Genomic DNA, 18,171 nt, shown 5'->3' with positions numbered 1-18,171 from the left:
ACACGAAGTGGCTGGCGTGTAGCACAGGCTGGGGGGGTTGGCAAGCGAAGCGAGCAGGGGGGCGTACCCCCTAGTATATTATATAATCTTAAAACTTGAGATTTTCTGTACTTTTTCAGCACTGGTATTTTATTACTCTTTAATTTAATATTTTTGCTGCTGGAATATGTGAATTTCCCCCTGGGATTAATAAAGTATCTATCTATCTATCTATCTATCTATCTATCTATCTATCTATCTATCTATCTATCTATCTATCTATCTATCTACACAACTCTACTCCCTACGTGACCACAATACGAAGACTGTAAGAAAATGAATATTTATTACATTTATAACAATCAGTACACTATTAAAGGCACTATATAAAAGTTAATTGTCTGGCCCACACTTAATAGCTCTTCTCATATCTGTACCCAAAGTCTTTGTGCCAGGCAGTATGGGCCATACAGTTAAGACACTGAACTGTAATCCACAACATTTTAATGTCCCCACCACCTGTGTGACCCTGAGTGAGTCACTTCACCAGCCAGGGCTCCAATTGTAGGAATCTGGAACCAGTCATATGGCACTACACCTGTAACATAACCATGAAAAGGCACTAGAAGGGCTAACTGCAGCTTTAGCATCACATTGCATAGATCTCCTCTCTTCATTTCTGACAAAATGACCTGTCATACCAAAATAAGGAACCAATAGTCCAATTCATCCTGCAGAACTTGCCAGAAGGTTTAAGTGAAGAGAAGCTCAGGTGCATTGTCCACTCTTTCCTTATTCCTTGGCTGTAATTATTCAATGTTGAGTGAAATGAAAACCTTAAATTATTTTTTCCACAGTTTATTGTAGCACAGGTGTCAAAAAAAAACTATCATTTTTGTCCATGGTGTGCGATACAAGTCCTCCAAGGCTTACAATGAAAAAAATGAGTCTCTTGGTCTCATGCGCAACCACTCGTGCACCACCTGCTGCTCCTCCTCATCTCACTTGAAAGTCTTTCTGCCCATCGCCGCTTTGAGTAGTCCACAAAGATGTGGGGTGAGGTCTGGAGGGTATGGCCGATGTGGAAGACACTCAAAAGTTCAAATTGTCCATGGTTGCAATCATTATGAGGGCAGTATGGGGCTGAGCATTATCACATTGCAACAAGACACCTCTAACTCTGTAATCCACATCGTTTGGATTCATCAACCAACTTTGACAGGTTTCACCCTTTCACTGCTCAAAAAGCGTATGACCGAACACTGCTCCTCTTTGATGAACCTCTCCAGTGGTGCTGCCATCTTTATACTGCTACTATGACATCACGTAGCTCATCTTGCACCCTACTCCCACCTACTGGACGCTCCTAATATCATTTCTAATGATGACAATGGTACGGTGTTTAGAACTTCTATCACAATTTTAAGGTTTTTCATTTGACTCACCCTTGTATATTTAAATTTTTACAATGGTTGTTCCCCCATACCATTTGAGAAATCCAGCTCTGCCACAACTCCGTCACGTCATTTTGTTTTGCTTGTCTTCTCGAGGAGCCTCATCTCACCCTTCAGTTCCTCAAGACCTCGAAGGCCTGCCTCTTTGTCCTCCTTCGGACCCCTTGGCTCCTTTTTACCTTTCATGAGGGTGCAGTCGATGCCCTTAATATTCTGTGCTTTACAGGTGCTCTCCTTAATGCTTTCTTCCAGGGAGGCAACGTCCCTTTGGAGGCCGCTATATAAGTACTGCATGTCCTCGATTTTCTCGCCCAGATTTTTGCTTTTGCTTTCACTTTTCAGCAGCTGCTTCTTTGCCTCCTGACAGGCGGCCTCCAGGTCTTCGAGGGTCTCCATGTTTTTCACTCTCTCGTGTTTGAGTAGCTCTTCCAGAGATCTGGCCTCCAGCTCTGTGCGGTGCAGCCGCTGGCCGGCCTTTTCCAGCTCTTGCTCCTTGTCTTTTATGAGGCCGACTTTGTGACTCAGCTGCTCCTGCCTCAGACGGAGCTGCTCCTTCACGCTGTGCAGGTCCTCCATACAGCGCTTCTCGTAGCCATTCATCTCCATGAACATTTCTTCTGTCTTTTGGGTGCTGTTCCTCTCCTCTTCACCGTTCTCCTCTTCCAGCCTCTTCAGCCTCTGGTCCAGATTCTGCATGTTGAGCTGAATCGTTTTGAGCAGCTTTGTGTTGAGCTTCTCCCTCTTCTCTGCAGAGGCCATATGGTCAGACATTTGATTGAAGAGCATCAGGTTGGTTTTTTGAAGGGTCTCCACTTGTTCCAAAGACTTCTTTAGGAATGCTGCTAGGTCCTGAAAGGCAACAAGAGCGATCATGTATAAAGAAAGGCAACATAGCATAGTATATAATTCTGTCAAGGCTGCTTAGGCCAATTCAGGGGGGCAGAAAGTTGAAATCAAGCCCTGAACTGGGTGCTACCCGCAGATTCAAGATTAGTAGAGGGCCAGATCATGGATATCGCACTCCCTATCATCATTAGAACAATGTTATTAAAACAGGAGCTGCATGCAAATCAACATCCATCATCCAAGCTGCCTCTCGTGACAATGGTGTGCATTTTAGTTAAAGATTGTAAAAGAAGAACTGCATGTACTGTAAATCATCATCCAAGATTGTGGACACCTCTCTTAAGATTAAAACCCTTGAGTACACTGCATGGAAATCATCATCCAAGATTGTGGATACCCCTCTAAAGACCTTGATGTGCATTTTTGTAAAGATATTAAAACAGGAGCTGCATGTAAATCATTGTCCAAGATTGCGGATACCTCTGCTAAGATCCTGGTGTGCGTTTATGTGAAACTGAGTGCAAATCATCATCCACGACTGAAGATGTCTCTCTTAAGACCTTAGTGTGTGTTATCCATCCATCCATCCATCCATTATCCAATCCGCTATATCCTAACTACAGGGTCACGGGGGTCTGCTGCAGCCAATCCCAGCCAACACAGGGCGCAAGTAGTGTGTGTTATTGTGACAGATATTTAAATAGGAGCTGTATGTAAATTATTGTCCAAGATTGCGGATACCTCTCTTAAGACCCTTGTATGTATTTTTGTGAAAGGTTTAAATGCTTTCATGTGTCTCAAGGTAACCCATTCACTTATTAGTGCCACAGATAGTGAGCCCCTACTGTATATGGGGATGGGATCCTGTGAGGAACAAGGGGGCTCTGCCCCCTGCTCGCTTCGCTCGCCTACCCCCGGCGTTGGGTATTCTGAAATACATCAGTCGAGCTCGTTCGTTTTGGAGCCGTGCCCGCATTGCCCGCGGCGTTTCAGACGTGCGTTGTAGGCGCCTCCATTCATTGAGTTTATCCAGGCGGCCTTGTGTTTGTATATCCGTCAGTCGAGCTTGTTCGTTTTGAACCCGTGCCTGCTTTGCTTCCGCAGTTTACAGGCGCGCGTTGTAGGCGCCTGCGTTCATTGATCGTATCCAGGTGGGTCGCATTCAGCGTTTTGTACGATCCCAAGCAGCACATTATTCCTAATTTCACTTCGTAGTAGTGCCACTCACAATATGGCGGTGACGCCTGCGCCTTCCATATTATGTTGGGTTCCACCATGCTGTGTAGGTGCTTTTGCCTTTCGTACTTTCCCGCGCCTTCCGACACGCGATGTAGTCGCCTGCACCTTCCGGGTCTGCCTCTGCTGTGTGGTGTGGACGTTTAACTGTCGTTTTCCTCTGCTTTCATATTCTGTATCTTGCTGTGCATGTGTTTCGTGCCTAGGTTTTTTTGAAGCTGTTGAATTCCAGTTTTTATTATCTGTAACCTGCTGTCCATGTGTTTGGCCCCGTTCTTTAACCTCTTTATGACGTTTTACTTTGTTTTCTACTCTGTCGTTTATTTCTGACCTCGCTTTATCCTGTTTTTGTTTCAATGACACCTGGTCCATGGTGATTATATTCTCCCTTTGTCGAGTAATAATTTCCATTTGTTTGCGATACTGTGATCTTTACTGTATTATCAATAATGCATCACTGTAATGTGATCCACCTATGCTGTATAGTTTGGACGTGATGACGTATGTTTAATACGGAGCGTCCGTCTGTGTTACTCTGGGGCCCCCCACTGTTAATACGGAGCTCCTTCCGTACTATTATGCGGTGCATTGTGGACCACTGCGGACTCCGTAGTGTGTCCTGTTTCACTTTGTAGTTCGGTCAGTCGAGCTGTTTCTTTTTGGAGCCGTGCTTGCCTGGTTTGCGGCATGTCAGACGGTTCGTAGTCTCTCCCGTTTCGCTCTGGGGCAGGGGGGCTTTGTGTGGCGCCTGCGCACTATGTCTACTGCGTCCACGGGCAGGTCCCTGCGTCCATATTCGGTTTACCATTCTCGGTTAGTAATATGGATAGATTACTGTGTGTTAACACTAGGGTGACCTGACAGTTAGACATCACTCATATGTAGTGGTGTGTGAATTGATCTGTGTGTGGGTGTTAAACTTGATGTGTCGAACAGAACAACCTAGTAATGAACCTGGTAAATTGGAAAATCTCACAGAACACTCTAGAATACACCATTATTTGGTGACGGCATCCTGTAAGCATGTTTTATGGGAACACACGGAAAGCTACATCATGGAATGGTCGTGTCAAGAATGACACAAATGACTGGAGGTGTCATGAGTGGCATCATACGTACTTTGGATTTCAGTTACATTCTCTTGATTTACAGAATGCAACTGGTGAAGAGAAACAGACAATGAATTCAAGTCTGTCGATCATTAGCATCAGATATCCTCCACATAATAACTGGGGGAGATGAGGTTCTCCCAAAAATTATTTCCTTTTTTTTTATAAACTCAAAATTATTTAAACATGTAACCTCAGTAAATGACATGTAAGAGCACAGAGCAGATTTAATGGTCTTAAAAACAAACTCTGGGCAATGCTGTGTGTTTTACTACAATATTTTAACACAATAACATAATAGAAGATCAATAATAAGTTCTAATTCTGGACTTGTTCCTGAGAATATTCTGGAGACCTGGTTGAAGCTGAACAATAATGTAACCAAACATTAACAACAAATTTTAATACTGGACTTTGTGAGCATTCTTAAGAGCAGGTTGACGTTGACCTGCACTCATCCTAAACACTAAAAAATAAAGGAGCCACACTGGTTCCTCAAAGTGATGCCATAGGGGAACGGTTCTTAAAATAGCCATCCACATGAAGGTTCCAGAAAGAACCTTTATTTATCCATAACAGGTTACCTAAATGGTGTGTAAACAAGAGGAAGGTCGGTGGAATGTTGAGGATGCAGGGAGTAGAGTTGGTGAATGTGGATGAGTTTAAATACTTGGGATCAACTGTACAGAAGAGAGATGAAAAGAAGAGAGTGCAGGCAGGGTGGAGAGAAAAGTGTCAGGAGTGACTGGAGACAGACGGGTACCAGCAAGAGTGAAAGGGAAGGTCTACAGGACGGTAGTGAGACCAGCTTTGTTATATGGGGTGGAGACGGTGGCACTGACCAGAGAGGAGGAGACAGAGCTGGAGGTGGCAGAGTTAAAGATGCTAAGATTTGCACTGGGTGTGACGAGGATGGACAGGATTTGAAATTAGGACATTAGAGGGTCAGCTCAAGTTGGACAGTTGGGAGACAAAGTCAGAGAGGAGAGATTGCGTTAGTTTGGACATGTGCAGAGGAGAGATGCTGAGTATATTGGGAAAAGGATTCTAAGGATAGAGCTGCCAGGTAAGAGGAGAAGAGGAAGGCCTAAAAGAAGGTTTATGGATGTAGTGTGAGACATGCAGGTGATGGGGTAACACAGCAAGATGACAAGGACAAGAAGATATGGAAAGAGATGATCCGTTGTGGCAACCCCTAACAGGAGCAGCCAAAAGAAGAAGAAGGTGGTTACCTAAATGACCATAAACAGAATAACAGATTTGTGAAATACCAATGGGTTCCTGGTTTTTAAAAGAACACCAGCTGCATAAAATACCACAGGCTCAGTTCAGGTTTTCTTCTGTTAGTAGTATCCTGGTAGCCTACTATAAATTAAAAATTTTTGTTTTGTCAAAAAGTTAGGAACCTTTTCAATGACTGAAGAACCAATTTCATATGCAAAGTACTTTTCCCTTTATGGAATGGTTTTAACAAGCAAGGGTTCAATGAGGAACAACCCAATCCAGTGGTATTAGAAGTGATCAAGATGTTCAACAGCCTATGTAGACTTATGCTTTAAGCAATTAAAACGTGCATTTAGTTATGTTTCACTGCCATATTTACAATAAGCTATACCTTTTTATAAATGACGACGCGCCATCGGACCTCTGCTTTCTACCGACCTAACCCTGTTGGCCACAATTCAAGCCAAGCCTCGCATTGCCTACTCACTTCCTTTGCGATCCTTGCTCTCCTCTTTAAACAGCAGGTGTACAGCAGCACGCCGACCATGGCCACCCAAAGGGAAAGCATTCCTGCGGCTAGGAGGCCGTCGAGCTCCAGCGGGACGGCCATCAGTGGCGCCGACACGGCCACTAGTGAAGCGGTCTCCAGGGGCGCGGGCACTAAAGAGGCGGTCACCTGAGGCGGCTGCTTTGTGTCTTCGACTCCAAAAATAAAAGCGAAAAGCCGTTTAAATTGTTCTTGCAGGGCTGAGAACACAATCTTAAACACCCACATCCTGACCAGAAAAGACATCTCTCAAATGACGATTCTCGTGGTGACTAACTTTTATATCCGCCACGGTGTTGCCTGGCAACCGCACATCTCCCGAATGATCCACCGTTAGAAGCTTTTTTTAAAAGAGGAATGCAATAGTTTTAGTAGGAAAAAATTTGGCAATTAAAGCAAACTTTTTTTGGAAAGGTCTATAAATCGCCTTTTTACGTCGCTTTGTGACGGAAAGCAGCACGAAAATGCATCCGATTGCGTTTTCTTCCAAATTCGAACCCCTCCATGATGAAGAAAATTTCAGTGGACGCGATGTTCGGGCGTCTCGTTATTAAGAACTGTATTTCCGAAAAATAATAGACGTCTATCATTTTAAAAATATTTAGTATTTTGCCTTTTAAACATGTTATTTTTTCAGAAGCTCATAAGGTCTGTCTCCAGACTATGACTAGGAATTTATTTTAAATGGAGAAATGTGCCATCCCCGGAAGGGGATGACGTAACAGGTTTTCATCCCTGCGATCTGCTTTTCAAATGTTAACTACATGTAGACATGATGAGAACGCATCATCGATACTTTTCGAATGTTTGATGTTTTTTCTGCACTGTATTAAGAACTGCGAGTAGCCATGCAACGCGATCACAAAGCTGGAAAAATAGCTGGACGAGATGCTAGTCCGTCGCTGATCTCACATACACTGGACGACTTTATAGTCATCAGCTAAACCGATAACAAGTTTTATATTTAAAGATAAATGATGACGGAATACAACTAGACTGCAATCCGGGAAACGTTCTTGGATGCAAGCGTATAACAGACAGTTGGATGCAATTTCAAGGCGAGTATCGCGATTAAAGCGTAAAATACGTCAACGGAAGTCCAAGTAACACAAAGCATTGCTTAGTAACAAGACAAACAGCTAGTAGAAATTTATATTAAAAAAAAATCAGTAAAATGATGCATGCCGCATAAATGAATATGAAATTTATATAAAAAAAAAATCAGTAAAATGATGCATGCCGCATAAATGAATATATGCATATAAATCTTTATGATTCTTATCATACCTGTTCATTCATTCGCCTACTCAGGATGCTCAATTCCGAATAATCCAGAGACCGGAGCGCGCGTTTGTCTGCAGGGAATACGCATGCGCACATCTAGGATAATGCTAGGTGTTTCGATTCCCTTTACTGATTCGATGCTTTCGATCAGTTTTTGTGAACTGATTCATTTGACCCATTTAATTCCCTCGATCCACTTAAGAGTATGGGAGGTCCTGGGGTGTCTGAGTTCCTATCTGATTACATCACAATTATATAATTTAACAATCCATATATTTTTTGATATGTGTATTTGTGTAAACATAAATATCAGTTTGTATTAATTTTTAATTATGTATATTATGAAACAAGCAAGATAACACAATTAAGATGAACCATTAAAACAAGACAAATAATCACAAATGAATGAAAATTTTGCAGCTTGTAACGGGGCGGGGTATCTACTATGAAACTAATGAAGCTTATTATTTGGGATCCCAGAAGCGACTTTAATTTTAATCCCCACAACTCTAAACTCTAAACTAAAACTATAAGGCATAGGAAATTTTTATTCACACCAGTGACTTTGACATACGATATAATCTACTGTAGCAATTTTAATCAAATTCTGAGATGCACTGGTTACTGGTTTAAAAATGTGTGGTGATCCTTCATTGAAGAAGATAACAGTGATTACCTAGACTTCGTCTGTGGTTGAGTAGGGCCCCAACAACGCACCCACCCCACACACACATATAACAATTTGGGCTTGTCCAAACACAAATTCTGTGGCACGTGATACACGTCCCCACTAGTTAGCCTACTATTGATTGCGGTGGTATGCGATCTGAGACGTAGCTTCTGAACAACGCCGTTAATGCATCACAGGGAGCTTTCGTTTCTATGATACACAAATATCCATCCATCCATCCATTTTCCAACCCGCTGAATCCGAACACAGGGACACGGGGGTCCGCTGGAGCCAATCCCAGCCAACACAGGGCACAAGGCAGGAAACAATCCCGGGCAGGGTGCCAACCCACCGCAGGACACACACAAACACACCCACACACCAAGCACACACTAGGGCCAATTTAGAATCGCCAATCCACCTAACCTGCATGTCTTTGGACTGTGGGAGGAAACCAGAGCACCCGGAGGAAACCCACACAGACACGGGGAGAACATGCAAACTCCACGCAGGGAGGACCCAGGAATCGAACCCAGGTCCCCAGATCTCCCAACTGCGAGGCAGCAGCGCTACCCACTGCGCCACCGTGCCGCCTGATACACAAATATAATTAATATTTCCCACAATTCCAACATTTGAATTAGGCAAACTGAGACAGATGGCACGTATAAGGAAGGTGGGAGAGAGAAGGGAATGGCGCAGCTCGTGAAGTGAAAGGACTGCGGCGCTCGCTTGAAAAGTCAAAACGAACATACGTAACTGGGGAGGCACAGGGCCGTGATGATTTTCGGAGTACAGTATTGTGACTGGTTAGTCAGGATGGTGGATGTCCGTACGGCAGGGGTTCTCAAAGTCAGTCCTGGGGACCCACTGTGGCTGCAGATAGACTCCTGGGTTAATTAAGTGAACTCATATTTCCCAGATTCTGCGATTTGGTAACAATATAGAAATTATAAAATTAAGTTTGGTAAACTTATATATATTAAAATGTACTAAGCAGTGAATTATGGGAATACTGTTTTTTTTTTCTTTTTAACAATATTTTCATGTTGATTTTCATTCTAATTTCCAGGTATTCTAATTGTTTAATGAATCCATTATTTACTCATCTTCTAACGCTAAAGTAGTTGCAGCCTTTCACGATTCAATGTTGTTTGCCTGGCTGTCTGCTCTGCTCGTTTTTAATTGTCATCATTAAGATACAACGAAGGGGGAAAACTGCACAGAGAAAGGGAAAAATGTAATGAAAGCAACAAAAGAGAGTTAAGCATTTAAATCTAGAGCAAAAATGGAAATATTCCTAAATGTCTTATAAATGTAAAAATCATGCTGCTGTGCTTTTCTGAATGTAGAATAAGAAAAGAGGGGAAAAAAATACCAGCTAATTAAATGAGATCAGTGTTATCAGTTGTCACGGATTATGAGTCTGCTTGGAACAAAAACCTGATGCCACAGTGGGCCCCCCAGCAGTGACCAATTTCAGTGGGTGCCTGCTGTAGAATACTTGGGAGTCCAAATCTGAACCAAATGTGCAAAAAAAAAAAAAGATATCAAGTTGAACATGCCTTGGAGAGGACAAACTCCCTTCTCTTAACACAATTTAAAAGTGTTTTGATCATTTTTAATCTACTGATAGTGTGAAGGACATGATTGTTGGGCCACTGAGAACTGTAAAAACACCAGAAAATATCAAAAGGGTGAGACGGACTGTCGAGGGGGACCCTCAGTGTTTTCAGCACGACGTCAGTGAGTAGCAATTGAATAAACTTTTGTACTCCGTTTATTGAACTGATGAATGAAAACCGGTGTTATGGTGTCAAATTTTGTATACAAGTTGATAAATATTTTGTACATCTTTATTTGTAACTTAGATAAGGGAATGTAATATTAGTGTTATGTCATCATTCATAAGGACAGGAGTGCCTAAAACTAATTTGGTAAGTGTGTAGCAGTGCTACTTTATAAGAACTGCATCTCCCAGCAGTCCTTGCTGGGGCTGCTGGGGTCAAAGGTGGCCACAGGTGGTTAAAAGGAGGGCAGAGGGCAAAGAGAAAAAAAGTTTGTTTGGTTTTGTTGCGGTTATCTGTCGTCTCTGCCTGCTGTTATTGGAACTCTAATCCTTTTGTCCTGGACTGTATTTGTTTGTTGGGGTCTGGATTGTCTGTCTACCTGTGCACTGAGAACTGTGTTGGATTATTTGGTTTTCCGGAAGAGTGGAGCGCTCCTGAATCAACCATCTGATTTCATCCACATCATCAGTAACTAACGGTAGGACTGTATTTTTCCTTCTCCATTTCAACATACAGATCGCTGGACTTAACTTGGTCACTTTTCATCTTCATCCGGGTTGGTTTATATGGACTTTGCGGTGTGGTGTTTGTGTTTATATGTAATATTGCCGAAGGGGTCAGGGGTGGTATTACTGTTTCATTAATTATTTCAGGTCATTATATTTGTAATTGTTTGCCTTTCCCAGTGTGCTTTATTGTCTCTGTTGTGAGTGTGTGTGTGGGTCGATCCAAGGCTGGGGACGTTCCTGGGATCTCTTCTATTAAAATAAATAAATCACCGTCATCTTTGACGGTGTGAATCTTAGCGGCCCCTAACCGCTACAAGTGATTGTCTGCAGGACCCTCTCAATCAACCCCCACAGGAAAGCCAGACTACCAAGATGGCAAGCATCAGCTCAACAAATGGTTTTGGGGGGCAGGTGTGAAAGGTATTGTGAGCCCCCCTCCCACTGGTCTGAGGTATGGCTGTTTGGATTGGTTTGTATCAGAGGCCATGCTGTAGCACAACGCCCTATTGGTGTAAGGGTTTGGACAGATAATCTATGAATTCGGTTGCTTTACCCTCCATCTCTCTCTCTCTCTCTCTCTCACACCACCATGATGAGGGAGCATCTCACACACCATGGACTGAAAAGAAGACCACACTGAGAAGCACAACTCGGCAGTCATATTGAGGCCTGTTCTGAAGAAAGCTGACTAAAAATGAGAACATAGCTAGAGACATTTTAGTAACTAATAAGTCTGTGTGCCTCCTGGAACTCCACATCAGCATTTACCAGGTTGTATGGTTGCTAATATTCACTTGTACTTTGCTTATTGTTATTATTTTACAAACATTATGAATACCGTATTTTTCACACCATAAGACACACTTTTTTTTCCCCCAAAAGAAGGTTGGAAATGTCTGTGCATCTTATGGAGCAAATGTTGCGTCACAGACTATGATGTGTATTACCTGACAAAAGTCGACATCCAGGGGTAGAGGGCAACAAAACTCGTTGTTACGTTACAGGCATTCCCTCTGTGCTTGGAGGAATGTTAGACTCATTGACTCGGCATCTAATCCTTGCATGTGCGTGAGTTGCAAAATGTAAACAAAGGCAAGATGGCATCGACATCTCACGAGGGAGCAAAGCGAGTGCAGAAAACAAATGTTTTGCGCATTATCACTGACTCGGACTTTTGTTGAGAGTAATCAGGAGATCGAACAAGAGAGTGAGGAACTGGCATCAGCTGATCGGGACACCAGCCGATGCCGCCTCAGCTGAGCGCATTCGTGCAGCCGATGCACCTATGGCAAGGTTCATGTGGGAGGAATACCTAGACATTGATCCATGGGAGCCAAACTGGCTACCGGAATTCACAAGACAGTATGGCTTGCTGTTGGACTCGACAGATTACCAGCCGATGGACTACTTCAGGCTGTTCTTTCCTGAAGCTGCCTTTCAAGCTACTGTCAGACGAGACAAACAGGTATGCAGAGCAATTTTTTGAATCGAGGGCTGTGCTTGCACCGCATTCTCATTTTTCAAACTGGAAACTCACAACAAAACATGAGATGAAGGGCTTTGTGGCATTACAAAAATATAGATGGGATTAGACTGGCGCTATAACTTCAGGGAGCATTGGTCCAAACGTGCGTGATGATAGGTATGTGCTCCTGCAAAGTGATTGTGAGCAACTGAGCTTCATAAATTCTGACACTAGCGATGAGGACTTCTTGGGGTTTCCATAAAACTAGAAGAGTGCTTGAACCTTAAAGTCTCTCCTTATTTGTTAATGACAGTGATGATGTTTCTTAATACCGCTGTTGAATTTACATGGTTGAAATATTATTCTGCTATATTTTATTAAACATATTAGTACACCATTTAGTTCAGAATATTTCTTTTCTTGTTTTCCTCCTCTAAACCTAGGTGCGTCTAATGGTCAGGTGCGTCTTATGGAGCAAAAAATACGGTAATACATTATTTAAAGTTGTAACATTACTCCTGCTTGTCTTTTACTCCATGTAATTGCCTGAGGTTATAGATGTAGCAGGGAAGGTGAGGAGAAGTTATCTACATTACTAAACCACAGTTTTAATTTATGCACGGAGGCACCGACACGCATGCGCACTGCGCTGCGGCGCCCCAGAGTCAAACGCAGTGGCTTCCCAGAGTCAGTAGGTGGCGCCCAAACACCACAACCCACAGTCAAACGCAGTAGCCTCCCAGAGTCAGTAGTATGTATGTGCCAGCGGTCTGTGTGGCATGTTTGAATCACACAATGGACTTTACCATGCCCACGACCTGTGAACTAAACCTGAGGTACAGCATGCACGCCAGGTTCTACAGCTGCCCGGACACGACCGCCCACACCACCGCATGCGCACTGCGGCCTTGGCACCCGCCCCAGAGTCCAGAGTCAAACGCAGCAGCTTCCCAAAACGCGGCGGCACCTGCCCCAGAGTCAAACGCAGCGGCTTCCCAGAGTCAGTAGGTGGCGCCCAAATAACACAATGTGCTGCACCGTGTCGCCTGCCCCAGAGTCAAATGCAGTGGCTTCCCAGAGTCAGTAAGTGGCGCCCAAACAACACAACCTGTGAGCGCCCAAACAACACAATCTGTACAGTCATGGATACAAACAATGAACAAAGGCGCCCACACAAAGAAACCACTTTAGTTCAAATAGGGTTAGTGAATTAAATGGAAACTTTACCATGCGTACGACCTGTGAACTACACCTGAGGTAAAGCGTGCACACCAGGTTGTACAGCCACCCGGACGTGACCGCCCACGCCACCACATATACCCTCCATGACATTTCTTCACGCTGCAGCTTCCCACCGAGGCACATATTGCGACGTGGCGCTCGCCCCAGAGTCAAACGCAGCGGCTTCCCAGAGTCAGTAGGTGGCACCCAAACATCACAACCTGTTCAAGCAGTCGGTGTCAGCGAAGGCAACAGAGTCACATCTCCACAAAACGTAACCGCTTTAGTACAGATATGCTTATTGAATTAAATGACATTTCCCCAGACGCACCCACACTCCATGATATGTCATCCATCCAGATGGCGGAAACTGTACCATGCCTACGACCTGTGAACTACACCTGAGGTAAAGCGTGCACGCCACATTGTACAGCCGCCCGGACGCGACCGCCCACACCACCGCATATACCCTCCATGATATTTCAACACGTAGAAACTGATTGCCATTCTTGGATTTCCGATTCGCTGGCGAATCGCGGGCTTACTTGTAAGAAGTTATAAAGTACAATACCTTATGAACAGTGCTAAGTCGATGGGATTTGAGGCATTCTGACAAAGGCTATATGATAAAGAATACAAAAGGGGAAAGGAGAGTAAAATACAGTAGAACTCTACCAAGACAAAACAACTGGGATATACTGAACAATCTGATAACTCAGCTTGAAGAAATAATGCTAATAGTGGAGCTGCACACCTGAATGTCAGCAACACAAAGGAGCTGATTGTGGACTTTGGGAGAAAACAGCAGAGGTATAGATCTGAAAACGTGAGTCAATGTGGAGGGGGCAAATGGAGCTTTTTGAAAACACTGATGCATGATTATCACGACATCAGGTACTGACTTTAGTTTGTTCTGATAATTCCTTTTATGATCTCATGATCATATAAATGTGGACAGAAAACATTTAAAATTTAAATTGTGTGACTACACCTAAGACATTAATTTCTGAGTTTCTCAAGATGCCAGTGTCTACGCTGAACCCATGATGTGTCGATGTCTATACTGCAATAAATTATTATAGACAAAGAATTTATTTTTAAAGAATCAAAGAACCCAAGCTAGTCAGTTGGTCAAAATCAAGGAAACTAGCCTGTCTACAATGGCATCCCACAAATGCATCAATCTTATTTATTGCAAAATGTAACGGCAATCAGTACTTAAAATACTGGTCATCAGTTTGGAATCACTGAGCATTGATGAGATGAAGTGTGAAAATATTTTAGTCTGTGGGTTGTACAAAGTAATGTGTTAGCAAAGCAGGCTGAGAAACCAAGAGTGGGCATGTAGAGAGGAGGGGTGAGACACCTAGTGAGGCTTCCTGTGATAGGCGCTTTATACAGTAATGTCTGCCTGATTGTTCAGTTACTTGAGGAGGAGCCAGGCTTCAACAAGGGAATTTATTAAAATATGGCTCCTCAGCCACTCCAGGTCAGGTCAGGTCAGGTTGGGGAGCATGCACTGGTACAGCACGTTGTTGCACCGACCACACAATGAAACAGCTCGGGATCCTAATTGGCAACCCTCCTGGCAGACATGCGGTCCAGTCCCACCCTCTGGAAATGACCCTCTATCTTCCTCAGCCAGGTGTTACATGGGCGTCCCCCTTGGCCTGGTCCAGCCGCTGAGGTCCTCAACAATGAAGATCCTTTAAGCCGGATCAAACTCAGGGAATCATACCACATGGCTGTAGTGCCATAACTGACGCTCCCTCACAATGGAGGTAATGTGCCTCATTCGGGACTCCGTGAGCAACACAAAGTCAAACCAGAGGTACCCAAGGATTCTCCAGAGAGAAACTGTACCAAAGGAGTCCAGTCTTCATCTCAGATCACTGGATAGCGTCCATATCTCGCAACCATATAGCAAGACAGAAAGCACCAGGACTGTATAGACTTGGACCGTTGTCCTTTTGCATAGATATCGGGAGTGCCACACACCCCTTTCCAGTGACCTCATGACCCTTCAAACTCTCCCAATCCATCCTCTGACTTCATTGGAATAGTCACCAGAGACATGAATGTCCCTGCTGAGGTAAGTAAACCTCTAGATGAGGTTGACACTCTCTCCGCAGACAGACACACTGCTGACGCCCAAGAGCTCATATATCAGGACACTCACAAGCCCAGACACTCAGACTCCTCACTAAGTCTCTCGAGAGCCTAATCAGAGCCTCCATTGACTTTGTGAAGATTATAGCATCATCAGCAAAGTCAAGATCAGTGAATCTTTCTTCACCAATAGATGCCCTACAGCTACTGGACCCCACGACCTTGCCCAACACCCAGTCCATGCCAGCACTGAACAGGGTAGGAGCAGAACACACCGCTGACAAACCACCGAATCAACTGGGTAAAACATTGAGGTTCTGCCTCCACTCTAGACAGCACTCACTGTACTAGTGTAAAGGCCGGCCATGATATCCAGCCACCCTGCTTATTATTTTACACACTAATTTGCACTCTTCCCTTGTTGCTCCAAACCCCATATTTATATATTCCATTATTAAGTGCCCCTGTTTTCCCCCTTTTTCTTTCTTGAAAGCCTCATAACCTCAATGCCACATGCATTCACACCCCCCAATTCCACCATGCACTTCCTCTGCTCTGCTTCTCACAAGTGCTTCCTACCTTCCTCAGATGTCTGCTCCCTAGAAGTTCTTTTCTTGCCATCTCCTTCCATGTCTTTCTCTTTCAATGGGTTTTTTAATGTCTTCTTCATCCATGCCGGCCGCCAGCTTTTCAAGTTTCGCCCTTTGCTGGATTTGTGATGCCTGGTATTTAGCCCATGTTCTTTGGCTTTTCGATTGTCCAACTCATCCTCCTCGTCATTCTCCAGCTCCAGCATGTTCAGCCGGTGGCGCAGTTTCAAGAGGTTCCTCTGGACTTCTCTGATTGCCATCATGTTCTGTTTCTCCTTCCTGTCCGAGCTCTGCATGTGGTCTTTTACTTGCTCAAGAAGGTCCAGGTTGACATTTTGAAGGTTTTCAACTTTATTTGAGAAGGTATCCAGGAAACTGGCCAGCGTCTGAAATGCAATGACAGCAGGCGTGTGAAAGGAAACCAAGAGACAATGAAGATTACAGTTAGCCTGACACCATTGTGATTGTTATTATTCACTGATAGTGCTTTGAAATCTTTTTGTGGCTTTGACTTTGGCTTTTGGTTTAGCGTTTAGGATAAACATAACATAGGACAGATTCTCAGTTACGACCTTTTAGCTTGTACAGGGTGGTGCAGCAGGGAGATGGGAAATTTTGGAACTAGGTGTTGGCGACCCTGGGGCGTCAGCGGTTGTTTGGAATCAATGCGATCTCGTTTAGAACCCCTTGTTGTTAGTTATAATAGAGCAGGGCGCAATGAGTGTTCGCTGTGAAAGCCTTTTACAAGAATGGTGATTCTAAGGGAAATTCGGCGTCATTACCAGTTAGGATGTCACGATCGTGTCCCATCTGCTCATGCGATTACAACATGGGTGCGTAATTTCGAAGAAACGATTTCAGCCTTAATAAAAGAAGTCCCCAGGTGGAGCCACTTTGCATACTACCTACATGACAATCGATGGCAGCTATTCAATGATTGCTTTGAAGGCACGACATTTCGCACAATGGTGACATTCCATGGCCTCCGAGATCCCCAGATCTCACTGTATGTGATTTTGTTTTTTCTGTGGGGACATCTTAAAAGCCAAGTGTACCGCACACGTCCGGCAACCATATGCTAAACTGAAAAGGAGGACTGAAGAGGAAATCGCTGGCATTCCTCTTGACATGTTACATCAAGCAATGCAGAATTTCCACAACAAGCTGTCAGAATGTGTATGGGGAAATGTCAAAGTGAAAAGAGATATCTGCAGAAGTGTTCCAAATTATTTACAATTAGAAAACGCAAAGGAATTGATCACATCTTTAAAGAGTCTTTTTCTGCTGATCATTGACAAAAAGTCCAAAGTATATCCACTACAATTCAATTTTAAGTATTACTAGGGGGCTCTGCCTTCTGCTCACTTCGCTCGCCAACCCCTGTGTGCAGGTGCTACATACTAGCCACTTCACGGCTCGCATATCGGGACGCGTATGTACAATTTAAACAGATGTTATTTTCATAGGAATTGTTACATATGCATAATACAACTAACTATTTTACATTACAGAGAGTAATTAGACAATGCAACTTATAACGGCCTGTGAGTGAGTTTCATTTGTTTCTTTCTAATACATAAACTGTAGAGAAAAGCCAAGCAAAATGACCCCTTTTATTGGCTAACGAAAAAGATTACAATATGCAAGCTTTCAAGGCAACTCAGGCCCCTTCTTCAGGCAAGAGAAGGGGCCTGAGTTGTCTCGAAAGCTTGCATATTGTAATCTTTTTAGTTAGCCAATAAAAGGGGTCATTTTGCTTGGCTTTTCTCTACATTCATAATGGCTAACATGGTACAACACCCTAGTACTAATAAATAAACTGACTTTTTCAAATGTTTGTCCCTGTGATTTGTTAATTGTCATAGCAAAAGCTATTCTAACAGGAAACTGTACACATTTTAATACGAATGGCATATCGAGGTCTCCTTTGGTGTCTAATGTTATCCACGGAAGATGTACTACATTACCTTACTTGTTGCCTGTTAAAATTTTACATGTCAGAATTGTTGGACCAATTTTGAATAGAACTAATCTTGTCCTATTGCATAGCCCATCACTCAGACATAAATTACTCAATAACATTACGATACATCCTTCTTTCAAGGGTAATTTGTGTGGTGGAAGACTGGATGGTGTTA

The 18,171-nt window shown here is 43.5% G+C and overlaps 1 protein-coding gene across 5 annotated transcripts in view; it reads right to left on the bottom strand.

The window, feature by feature from the left end:
- Positions 1–306: 306 nt before the first annotated feature.
- The window catches only part of LOC114667785 (probable DNA double-strand break repair Rad50 ATPase), a 79,867-nt gene continuing 62,002 nt past the window's right edge, over positions 307–18,171 (bottom strand). For 3 of the 5 annotated variants that reach the window (XM_051920928.1, XM_028823236.2, XM_051920929.1), the window contains exons 2-3: positions 16,023–16,419; positions 307–2,282 (exon numbers count right to left, since the gene is read on the bottom strand). In XM_051920928.1, coding sequence (XP_051776888.1) covers positions 1,503–2,282; positions 16,023–16,064 — 822 coding nt within the window. In that variant the 5' untranslated portion in view covers positions 16,065–16,419 and the 3' untranslated portion in view covers positions 307–1,502. Of the gene's footprint in view, positions 2,283–6,335; positions 6,639–16,022; positions 16,420–18,171 lie in introns of those variants that run through there. The other 2 variants (XM_028823235.2, XM_051920927.1) reach the window with 2 other exon arrangements.

The sequence above is a fragment of the Erpetoichthys calabaricus genome, chromosome 17, assembly GCF_900747795.2.
Source record: "Erpetoichthys calabaricus chromosome 17, fErpCal1.3, whole genome shotgun sequence".
Taxonomy (NCBI): domain Eukaryota; kingdom Metazoa; phylum Chordata; class Cladistia; order Polypteriformes; family Polypteridae; genus Erpetoichthys; species Erpetoichthys calabaricus.
Note: the sequence above shows the minus strand (reverse complement) of the source record. Positions and strands in the feature narration are given on the sequence as shown.